Source organism: Solanum dulcamara, chromosome 4, assembly GCF_947179165.1.
Source record: "Solanum dulcamara chromosome 4, daSolDulc1.2, whole genome shotgun sequence".
Taxonomy (NCBI): domain Eukaryota; kingdom Viridiplantae; phylum Streptophyta; class Magnoliopsida; order Solanales; family Solanaceae; genus Solanum; species Solanum dulcamara.
The window spans coordinates 37,685,280-37,697,751 of NC_077240.1; the positions used below are offsets into that span (position 1 = coordinate 37,685,280).

Below are 12,472 nucleotides of genomic sequence, written 5' to 3' on the forward strand. Positions count from 1 at the left end.
CCGTACTGATGAAGATTACTGGTGGCCAACAAATGTTGCTGCAAACTTCAGAATGTACAACCTTTCCGTAACTCTGTTTTCCAGAACAGGCCTTTTGCTTATAGTCGCGGAGTCCATACCTATGTAATTTCAGCTGTTCATAGCAGCGATGGTTAGCTAGCTGCTTCAACGCTTGATAATTTTAGTGAAACTAGCTATTTATACTCATATATGTTTTGTGTTGCTCCACACAATTAAATTAGAATATATATTATTAGCATGTTGCTACATTGAAGATGGAAAACAATATACACATAAGTAGGACTTTTACGAGTTCCCTCTTCCCCTAACTATTACACAGAATGGCAGCATCCTCTTCTTTTCTCTATCCATTCTAACATTGTCCTCTTCACCTTTAGACATCGTCTTCAAGAAAGGTAGATAGCAGTAGCCCTTGCACAAACTTACTCTTCCAGGCCTTCTCCTCTTGGTCTTTGTCAGATAGTGGAGATTGCTGAACATTTCTGTTCAAAAGAACAACAAGATCAACCTAAGACACAGGTAAATAGAAACGGGGCCAAACAGGACTTACAGGGAAGTCCGAAGTCCAAAAACAAGCGCTAGTAAACAAAAACTCGCTGCCATATATATTGACGATCATGAGCAGCTTCTACAGCTGACAATCTCCCTTCAACTGCCCTCCCTCCCGGGAAAACAATTGACTTATATGTAACAATAGAGCCTAGCGCAAACAAATGACCATGGCTTCCTTGACAGTTATCATTAGTTTCCTTTTGTCAAGTATCTGCAGGAGTACGTTTAACCCTATTGACAAACAAAACTAGCATACAACGTGTAGATGAGGTATGTATTTTTTAATAGCTCATGAAATTTGCATGTTTAACTTGAAAATAAGCAAAAAAAGTAAAAGGCTGTCCGTCCAGATAAAAAATAATAATTCTACAACTCAATCATGAGACAAAAAGTTTAATCAAGTTAACCAAAGACACATGCGATCAACAAAACAAGGTTTAATCAGGTTTGCCACTCAAACATACAATCAAAGAGATATGAATCAAGAAACCCCAGGGAACTAGGGTAATACACATACGAGTAGGCATTTGAGAGGAAGAAAAAAAAAAGAAATAGAAACAAAAGTAGTGATGCGCCATACCTTTCAGATGAGTTATCAAGAGTGCTTTCTTTTTTTGAACTTTGTTTAATAGAAGAAAAGGGTTGAACATCAAGAATTTTCTTAGCCAAAGGTGTATTGTGAATGAATGAAGATAACAAGGGATCTGGATCTGAAGAGGAGGAAGGAACCAAACGAGATGATCCCCCGAGGATGGACTGCAAACTCCCTTCCCTTAGCTCTCTTCTTAAAATAGAGAGAGCTGAAGTACCACCTCTTCGAAATCTTCTCTTGCGCTGCACCTGTAATGCAGTCAATGATAAATACCATGCATCTGTAGACTAGTAGTTAAACTAAGAGAAGACTGACATTAAAGCTTTAAAGAATTCTGATATACTGCACATTTGGTACTGAAGGAAACCCAAAAAGAGGTCTCAAGATTGAAGCTCATGAAAATCACCGATGAAAGATAACCAAAAAGGATACCTTTAAAATATTTCCATGTTGCTGAGTAATATGACCAACCAAATCCATTCCAACCCTTTTTGCACAAACCGGGCATATCTGCATATACAAACATGTTAATTAGCATCACCAAAAAACTTGACAAAATGGTTTGTGCTCTTCAACACCCTGATAACTTGCCAGAGATGCAACTGACAACCTAGTAGCATAAAGCGTTCAGATTTCCAGATTTTATTCAGAATAGGAAAAAAAAGTTATACAAACATGAAGTGATTTAATTAAATAATCATCAAAAAAAAAATTACTCTCTATTGATTCTAGCCTGTGTAATCAAAATCTAAATTTTTAGTTCTAAGCTTAATATCATATTCTCAAGTTAATGATGCTGAGTCTTTGACTAAAAAAAGGTCACATGTAAAAAGCACAGTATCTTTGTCAATACAGAAGGTAACAAGAATGAAACTAAACATAATTTAGACAACACATGAAATAGATTTTGTTTGTTGAAAAAATATTATTCTGAAACTATTCTGCGTAACTAAACATTTTCAGATACAATCCCTAAAATACAGGAGCTATTATTTGAATTGAGTGACATTTTAAACGAAGTTGCTTAAACCACACTGACTTTTTGGCTAATTTTTTCCCCCCAAAAAAGAGAATTAGAAAAAAAGAATAGTTACTTTGCTGCTTAGCATGTGCTGGCGAAGAATTGGTTATAGATTTGGCAGTTCTTCAAAAGCCATTAAACATTTAGGCAGCCCCCTTTCAGATTCTACAACAGCCGCTATTCAGCACATTTTCAAGAAAGCCGCAAATCATAAGTCACTATCCAAACAAGTAACTTTTTGAACCCTGAGCCACTGACACGCAAAATACACTTTGCATTCTTCGGCGAATGAGCCTTAGAACACCTTAAGTCTCTGCTCACTTAAGTGACTGATTTTTTTTCCATTTTCTGGTTAGTGAACAACACAGTATTTTCAATCCTATTCAGCAGATAAGAAAGGCACTTTTTCATTAGCAGACTCTTATAGTTTTGGAAATTTTATGACATGGACAAGGAAACTAAATTAAACATACTATATTTTAAGCTAAAACTCCATATAATAACACATCAACGAAAAGCCATTACCAGAAACTGGAGATCTGCAAAATTGACAAACAGTAGCAAAGCTACATCATTCTTCTATTTATAATCAAGAAATCTCCAGAGCTATTGTTGCACAGTTTGAAACACAGTGAACACTGAGTCCATCACTCTACCATTCTCCACTTAAATACGAGGCATTTGTATACGGCAAGATTCGGTGCATTTAACCCATACTAGACCAAAGTCCTCGGAGTCACTACTATAATTTTTTCTTTTTTAATTAAAAGAAGGGAGCTAAAGCTGACTGAAGGAGTAAACAAGGGGTATCTAAACATAGTATTCTTTCAAATTTCCCTTTTATTCTTTATCTCGACAAGAGGGTGAATGGTGTGCATAGCCTCCCAAAAGTGAGTAAATCTCCCTTCCCCTCTGTAGGCTATAGCCTCCTCATTCCTTCTATCAACATAATTGCCACCTCTCTTGCGTCAAGAGAGAAAGATGAGGGCTGAGCTTCTGCAGTTCGGAATTGTCAAGGAAAGAAACAAGATAGAATTGAGAACCTTGACTCAGATATGATAATCCTAATGAATAACCTGGATATGGCTCCACTTGCCTTTTCTTTATGAAATGAGCTTCCAAAGTCTCTTCTTATAGCTTGGGAGTAGGAAAAAAAGGTGTAACCATGTTAATACTTTGTATTCATTAAGTTGAGACTAAACATAAGATGTAAACCAAGAGTCATCATCTACCCATCAAACGTCAAGAGAGAAAGATGAGGGCTGAGCTTCTGCAGTTCGGAATTGTCAAGGAAAGAAACAAGATAGAATTGAGAACCTTGACTCAGATATGATAATCCTAATGAATAACCTGGATATGGCTCCACTTGCCTTTTCTTTATGAAATGAGCTTCCAAAGTCTCTTCTTATAGCTTGGGAGTAGGAAAAAAAGGTGTAACCGTGTTAATACTTTGTATTCATTAAGTTGAGACTAAACATAAGATGTAAACCAAGAGTCATCATCTACCCATCAATCGTCAAGAGAGAAAGATGAGGGCTGAGCTTCTGCAGTTCGGAATTGTCAAGGAAAGAAACAAGATAGAATTGAGAACCTTGACTCAGATATGATAATCCTAATGAATAACCTGGATATGGCTCCACTTGCCTTTTCTTTATGAAATGAGCTTCCAAAGTCTCTTCTTATAGCTTGGGAGTAGGAAAAAAAGGTGTAACCATGTTAATACTTTGTATTCATTAAGTTGAGACTAAACATAAGATGTAAACCAAGAGTCATCATCTACCCATCAATCATCATATCCCATAACTTGGGCCCTAAATCCCAAAATTCATCTGGCACTTTAATGTATTGAAAGTGAAGTTGACTATCAACTAACAGAAATAAAACATTCATTTCAAGGTTTGCTGGTAGTCAAACTGTTGCAAGAAGTCAGAAATGCAAAAGGTTAACTTTCCATTCGTTCAATATTACCTCAAACCGGAAGCTCCAAAAGTTGAATGACAGAAATTTAGAAAGGGGTATCATTTGTTTACCTTTTTTTCCCAGAGAAGAAGGTGGTGATGTCTAACAATTGAACAGAAGAAGCGGGAGTCGGGGGAGAAATAAGTAGAGGACCTTTTTATTTTTTTAAAATTCTACTAGTATTGTGTGAACCATCACAATACTAGAAGAATGAAAAGAAACTAGCAGCTCATATTTCAAATATATATTGCTACACCTCACTTTTTTCTACTTTTATATTTGCTGGGAACGTTGTCCAGTGACTATTAGCTTGATTAATTTAAGTGGAACTTTCGCAAGTTTGTGAAGATAGATTCTTATCACTCAGTCTCATGGTTGATCCAGATGTTACAGAATTTTATCTTTAAAGTTGAACAAGGGGAGCAGGTGATCAGCTGAAACCACTGTGCAATGTAGCACCAGAGTTACTTGCACATAATGCTGCTGATATTTTAGCGATATTGTTTGCTTTTGTATGGTATATGAATTACAAATTTATGTATCTCCATAATTTGAGGGAGAGAGAAACCAACACACTATATTTTTTTTAACACACAGACACAGGTAAGGGGAACAGAAAACTATTTCACTTCACTACTTTGGAATTTGAAGTTCAAAGCTTCACACAACCAGTGTGATTCACTGCTGTGAATTTTTAAGTCGAAGCCTCTACAGACATAAACACAGGTAAAGTGTTGAAGGTAAAGGAACATTTCATAAAATGAATGCCATATTGGATTGCCAATGCTTATTCTCACAAACCCATTGGGTTCACAGGAAGAACCGTAAGAGAGAAAACGAAAGAAACCAATTCCTGAACAAGGTCACTGTAAAGATGGCACAACAAATTAGAAAGGTTTTATGACGGTCACCCTGGTTTTTAAAAACTTAAGCATAACCTACATTTGATAACTGATGAAAACAAATTGGGAAAGAAGTACTAGTTCTAGAGATATTGTACCCCATTCTTAGCCTCAACAGCATGCTCTTCATCGATATGACAACATAGTCCAACAATATCAAAATCCTCCGCACAGAAAGGACAGAGAAACTCTGGCCTCAACTCCTCTTCACAATCATACTCCTCTCCTATGTTACGGATTTCTGCAAAACACACCAAAAGTTCACTTCCATCGAACAGGAAAAGCTATGAATTACCATTCCCAACCATGTTTTGAGAAAATGTGAGAAAGGATAACTAGAAATTCAAAGGTAAGTTTTTTCTTCTCCCCGTAGGTATCTTCCAATGGAAAACATACACATCCCCCAAATGACAATGACTGAATGGATAAGAGTTGATAAAATGAAAATATAACCTTCACATTGGGATCATTTTTGAGCAAGGAAGTCCCTCAAAGAACTCAGTGACAGAGCCAAGAATTTGATTAAGGGTGTGCAAGATCAAATGTACACTCATAATAGCTAATATTTCACCTCTGTATACCACACAATTTTCCAGCTACGGATGTGCACCGGACCACCCTTTGCCACCAGGTTAGTTTCCGGGAATGGAAATCAATAAACAACAATTTCTATTTACAATACTGCTACTGAGAAAAAGCAAAACCCAAAAAAGCAAATGTAAATTTCTTCATTTCAGGTAAGGAAATCTACTCCACAAAAACCCCAGCTCAGGATTTTTTTTTTGTTATCTTCATTCATTTCTAGGCAATGAACAACAAATCAAAGTACATTCTAAATAAAACTGCAAGCTATCAAATGCAAATGCAATTTTTTTTCTTTCATTTTCTTGCAAAAACACGTCCCAAATATTTGGGGGAGGAGGGTTGCAATTTTTTTCACCTGAATCCTTCTGGGTAAGCCTAAAAAGTAGATAATAGTACCATAATACTGACCTGATCGAGGTTGGTAACGCCTTGAAGAAGTAAATAGACGAGTCCAAGAATCTGAATCCATTGCACACTTAGAAACAATTTATGATTAAATCTTTAGATGAAACCTTTTTTTTTTTTTGGTATGAAAATAAAAAGGAACACCCAGATTCAGATAATTTAATCAAGACTTAGGACGAAGAAAGGTGAAAAAAGAAGAGGCCAAAAAAGGGGCTGTGAAGTTTCGGAGAAAGAAGAATAGGCAACAAATTTGACGGTGGCAAAGGTGCTTCAAGCTTCTTTTCGTTAAATACATAAGCAAGGCTTAAACTTCAACTTTATTGCAATTTTATTTCACTTTGGACCCACTTATTAGATGTGGTCCATCATAAATGGATTTTTTAAGGGAAAATTACTTATTTGCATATGTTATATTATCATATTTATTAATACTCTCTACTAGTTGAAAAAATATCAAAAATTTCTTTTTTTTTAATTCTCTCACTCTTTCACTTATACATCACTTTTACTTTATATCAATTTTTCTAAATTCTCGCCTATTCTTCAGCCTCATCGCTGACAGTTTCCTTTTTTCAATTTCAGTCCATCTATTACTCAATTTTAAGCTTCTAAGTAAGGTATATTCAAGTTTTTCCTTTACTGGTATCTCACTTTTTTCTCACCTTATTCGATTTCCTCTGTTTTCTTCTGTAATTTTTTTACTCATATTGTTCACTGATACATATGGAATCCGCTCCATCTTTTAGTGTTGGTCTCACTCAATTGAATAAAAATCAAGAAATTCTTGTTTCACCGGATGATGTTAGATCCAAACATCATAACGATTCATCAGTGATGGATAAGCTACGTGAGAAATCGAAGTCGAAATCCCAAGTTCAACATTCGCCCAAAGAAGTCGACAAGAAGATGAAAGGGGTTTCAACACACCCTAATCTCCAAAGGTATGAGTTCATATAAGATGTTTTTTTAATGTTGTTTTTTTATAAATATTTACTGCTTCTGATACATATAATTTTATGTATCAGATTCGTATGTATCAACCTTTAATACTTCTGATACATCGTGGTTTTGTATCAAATGCTCATGTATTAGGATTTACTGCTTCTGATACATCTTATTTATGTATCAGATTCTCATGTATCAAGCTTACATGAGATTCTGATACATCTTGTTTATATTATTTTTTTTAAAATGTCATTTTTCTGAAGATTTACTGATTCTTGATACATCTAGTTTATGTATCAGATTCTTATGTATCAAGCTTTAATGTTCATGATACATCATGTTTTTGTATCAGATTCTCATGTATCAAGCTTTAATGTTTTTGATACATCTTGTTTATGTATCAGATTCTCATGTATCAAGCTATAATGCTTCTGATACTTCCTATTTTTGTATCAAGATTAAGTTATATTTAATCAGTTTCCATGTCAATGCAGGGAATGAAGTACGTCATCAAGAAAATTCCCTCACACTCCTTGAGATTCGGCACTGTTACACCCCACCCTTTTTAAACTCGGAATGTCTCATAAGTTCCTTGGACATTATCATGTGAGTCGGATACGCTACGACACTATCAAACGACTTTAAGGAAGGGAGAATGTGATACCTCATAGTAGAAAAGGTTGGAGATGAAGTCATAAGAATTCGAAAGGAATTGGAGGCCAAGTAATGAGTCGTAGGACTCGATTTACCTACGTAAGGTACTAACTTGGAGGTCTTACATACTTAAGCTATTAGAGTACGTACCAAGCTTGTGTAGCATGGGTTACATAGGCTCTTAAAATAAGACGAGATTACGACTCTACAAGAGGGAGCAAAAAACTAGTTTCCGAACTTACGAAAGTGAAGCAAGCAGGTGACAAGCAAGCACCTCAAGCAAGCAGGTGACAAACAAGCACCTCAAGCAAGCAGGTGACTCACCTGCCTGCTTGGAGGGGGACCCCGCTGCCACATGGCAGCATATGATTGGCCGCATGGGCTGCCACGTGTCACCCTAGGGGTCTGCCACGTGTCACCCTAGGGGTCTGCCACGTGTCACCCTAGGGGCTTCCACGTGGCACCTTCTAAAGGGGTATACATGTATATATTATGATGACTATTAAATCAGTCCTCATCCAAAATTTCAGCAACATAAGAGAGGAAAAACGTGAGGAGAAGAAGGGAGCAGCCATGAGCTTGCTTGGAGAAAATTAAGGTAAGTTTCCAAGTTTTTCTCCGTGAATTAATTATCTAAGGTGTTCCTCAGTCGCGTGGAGGTATATATATGTATATTATGATGACTAATAAGTCATTTATTCACCTGTACACTTATAAAAGTTGGGCAAAAATGTGAGAAAAAGAAGAGAGGAGGGCTACAGCCTAGGGGCTGCCAAGGTATGCCTCCGAGCTTCACTCCATAAATTAATTATCTAAGGTATCATACGATGAATTTAGGGTGTTAATAACATAAATTTACTGGTTGGGGCAGCAAAGAAGTGAAGCAAACAACCCCACCAATTTTCAGCACATCAAGAGAGGTTCTAAGTTGCAATTTGGCAATTTTGGCCAATTTCGAGTAAGATAAGGCTTCTCCTTTCAAATTTGACTTTATGGTATTGTTATGGAGTGTATTATACACCTTGTGTGTGGATGGAAATGTGAAAATAGTATAGGAATGCTTGGTGTTGAAGACAATCCAAAATGTAGTCGTTATAGTCGAATTGTCGTCAAAGTAAGGCGTTGTTCTTGTGAGTTGCTGCTGCAGGGGTGTGATGTGTTGTTGCAAGGCCTAAATATATTCTAATGTGGGTTAGGTTGCTGCTGGTTGAAGCCACATGACCCCCCATTGCGTATAATTAAAGGCGTTACAAAATAAAGGCTAGACACCCTATTGTGATATCATATTTTTGAATAAGTCGTTTGGAGTTTATGTTGTATATTTTTGGTGTGAATTGCTTCAGGTTGTTGGTGTTGGTTGGCTGTAGGTATTAGGGACCTAATTGGAAATTTGGATAGAGCACATTATAGGGGAGGTGCTGCCCAATTTTCAACGACGCCTTTGCAAATAACAGAACTAGTCGGGGAAACGACTAAGGAAATAGATTCCATTAATACTAAGGTGTAACCTAGGGTGTTGGAAAGTTAAGAGGGGTTGATATTCATATTACTTTCATGTTGAATAGGTTCAAAGGACGGCGAGGCAAACAGGATAAGGAATAATTCAGACAAGGTATGTGAAACTTCTCTCGGTATGTTTTTGGTATAGGTATGTAAAGCCTATCTTTTCTCTTTTGGAATGTCTTAGATGTAAGCAGGATATGATATGAGCTTTGGGGGTAATTCCATTCCTAGGTTCTGAATATGACTTCAGGACCCTCACTCACTTTTGAATGTTAAACTTTAAAGTAGTAAGCTGCTATCTTCAAGTCTTCTATATGACTGTATAACAATTGATTCGACTAAGCTCTTGTTTGTAAAAAAAGAAAGGCTCTGAGATAATCTATGCTCGGACTGCTATAAGATATTTTACATTGGTATATGTCTAAGATTTCCAAAAAAACTCCTTTTTACATAGTCCTTAGTGACAGTTAGAGAGTATACGTCAGATACCTTCTGCCCTGATCCCCAGGTGATGGTTCACTTGATGACTTCATTGAGTCTCAGATAATAATTTAAACTGTGTTTTGTTTCTCACTACTCTACTTGTGTATACTGTAACACTTCTTCTCTGAGTCCCGGGTTGGTTAGCAAATTCGTGCAATTCACTGCATTGTTCATCGAGTCCCTCGCTAGAGGGCCGGCATCCGTATGTATATATATGATGATGGTGTGTGGTAATAAGGTGACGATGGCCTGGGGCCTGATACTAATACTATGATGATGTGTTGTAATAAGGCGACGATGGCTTGGGGCCTGATACTGATACTATGATGATATATTGTAATAAGGTGGCGATGGCACGGGGCCTGATACTGATACTATATATATGATTCACCGGACCCCTGACGGGGCCGGCTATATTAAAAATTTGAGCATGCATGTTTTTGTGATTCACAAAGTATTGGTACATGTTTCTGATTTGATAATTGGTTCCCCTGCTTCCCTATTTTGGATATACCTCCAGTTGTACTATGTTACGTTTTACATACTCAGTACATATGTCGTACTGACCCCCTTTCTCGGGCGGCTGCGTTTATGCCCATAGGTATAGATACAGGTTTTGGGAGTCCGTCAGCTTATGATTCCACGCAGCTCAGCTCGAAGAGGCTCCATTGTATCGGGGCCTAGTTTTTGATACTATCCACTGATGTATAACATTGTTTTATCCATTCGGGAATACGACGGGGGCCCTGTCCCGCCATATATTGTCATTTATATTTTTAGAGGTCTGCAGACATGTATATGTGGGTCGTGTATGTCAGTTTGATTCAGCTGAGTCTACCTGATATATGATATACGTGATTATGTTATGGTATCCTTGTCGGCTTGTGTGCCCTGTCATGTTGTGATACAAATGAAAAGGGTTACAAGTTTATAAAAATATTATTGCCCAGTGGGGCTCTGTTACATGATATTGTCTTATTTATGATTCAATGTGACCACAGCTAATAGATATGTGTACGGGAGGTCCAGGTCGGACCCCAGTCGCGGCTTACGGGGTTGGGTCGTGACAGGCACTGCATATACGACTAATTTTATTGATGATTTCAAATCATCAATAGGTGATGAAGCTATACAATTATTTCGACAAACCATATTTGGTCACTATTTAGGTATGCCACAGTGCAATTTTCAAGGGCAAATCATCAAATGCCTCTTACTTCTTGAGGTAGAGCAAAAAAATAAAGAGGAATTGCACAATCATCACATGCAAGGTAATATACTCATATTCACAATAAAAAAATTTGCTATTATTACTGGTTTGCGATGTACCGGTAATATCAATGATTTTTGGTATCCAAATGCACCAACAAGTAGATTATTGTCTAAATATTTCCCTGGTGCAAAAAATGGGGTAAACAAAAGATGTTTTATTCAGCGTTTTCTGATTGGAGGATGGGAAACAAATGAAGACGCTGTTCAGATGTCCATTCTTTACTTCATCCACACTTTTATTTTTTCTCAACTAGGTGATTCACCTATTTCTGTTGATGATTTTAAGATGGTAGAGAATTGTAGGTATGCGCAATACCCATGGGGGAAAATTGCATTTTCCAAATTGATAAAAGGAATTAGGCAGGAGTTTTCAAATGCCAAACAAATGTATCGTTTGGGTGGCATGCCATACGCTCTGAATGCATGTATCTACGAATGTACATCTTAGGTGCCTTTTGAAATTGCTGTAAGAGTGGGCCATCGAATTTCCAAAATTCTTAATTAGCGTGTTATTGCCGTTAAGCCAAAATTTGAGACCTTCATGTCTACCATTTTCAGTGAGGTATATTTCATGAAATCATTTTCATAATTATAACAAATGAACATACCATCTCCTGCTTATTAAATGTACTTAAAGATTACTCATGTATGCACTGACTCATTATACTTAACATTTAAGATACACTCTATAGTCTTACCTTTGATATAATAGAATTTGTTCTGATACATATGATTCCTCTCATGAATTTTTTTGCAATATCAATGCTCCAATATTGTGCCATCTCAAGATGAAATTGAATCACTTGTCATTCCTGGCAGTGAACATCATTATGAAGCTGATACATCAATTGCCAAGGTTAAATTCACAGAACCTCAAGAAGTCCCCGAATTTAAGGACTTTTCAACAAAACCACCCGCAAAATTATTAAGAAAATCCAGTCATGTTGCTTATACATCTTCTCCACCTCCTCCCAAAAGAATGAAGACTACCCCTGATAAAAAATACATTCAAGTAGAAAAAACTAAAATGAATAAGGATGTCATACCACCAAATCCATCAGAAAAGCCTATTTCTACTTCTATAGAACTTGCGGCAAAGTTAGGGGTAGGCGGTGAATCTTCCGGTCATTCAGATCAAATTATTCATGTGGTATTCAAAGCATTAAAGAAGTCTATAAAGAAGTCTCCAAAAAATACGTAAGTTATTACTATAAGAACTAAGACACACAATATACTTTTAATAAGTTGATACATTATGTTTTTTCTTATTATTGTATTAGGGTTGACCGGAAGTTCAAGTGATTAGAGAATAAAATTAATTCAAATCACACTGATATTTTGAAAGCCATGGACAACATAGTGCACCACATGACTGGCACATCATTTCCAATTAAAAAAGTAGATTTTGTTCAACCATTCCATGTGGTGGAAGAACAACAAGCACCTACTGTATTGGAGGAGCATAATGATCCAAATAAATCTGATCTCCCTCCAGCAAATGTCCAATCTCATGTCCAGAAAGATATTAAGGTAGATACATCACGTAATTATTGATATTTATATTTTGTTATACTTTTA

The 12,472-nt window shown here is 36.6% G+C and overlaps 1 protein-coding gene across 1 annotated transcript; it reads right to left on the reverse strand.

Moving 5' to 3' along the window:
* Nucleotides 1-233: 233 nt before the first annotated feature.
* Nucleotides 234-6,305, reverse strand: LOC129887330 (protein DEHYDRATION-INDUCED 19 homolog 4-like). The gene is made up of 5 exons (XM_055962394.1): nt 6,041-6,305; nt 5,146-5,288; nt 1,598-1,675; nt 1,154-1,413; nt 234-503 (listed from the first exon to the last, which is right to left on the reverse strand). The coding sequence occupies exons 1-5, from the start codon at nt 6,099-6,101 to the stop codon at nt 395-397; spliced, it is 651 nt and encodes a 216-aa protein (XP_055818369.1). The 5' UTR covers nt 6,102-6,305; the 3' UTR covers nt 234-394.
* Between the last annotated feature and the right edge of the window lie 6,167 nt (nt 6,306-12,472).

Coding starts and splice junctions, on each gene's coding strand:
- LOC129887330 (XM_055962394.1), bottom strand. CDS start 6,101: ATGGATTCAGATTCTTGGACTCGTCTATTTACTTCTTCAAGGCGTTAC. Junction 1,414..1,597: donor AACATGGAAATATTTTAAAG/GTATCCTTTTTG, acceptor ACTGCATTACAG/GTGCAGCGCAAGAGAAGATT. Junction 504..1,153: donor CTTGATAACTCATCTGAAAG/GTATGGCGCATC, acceptor TCTTTTGAACAG/AAATGTTCAGCAATCTCCAC.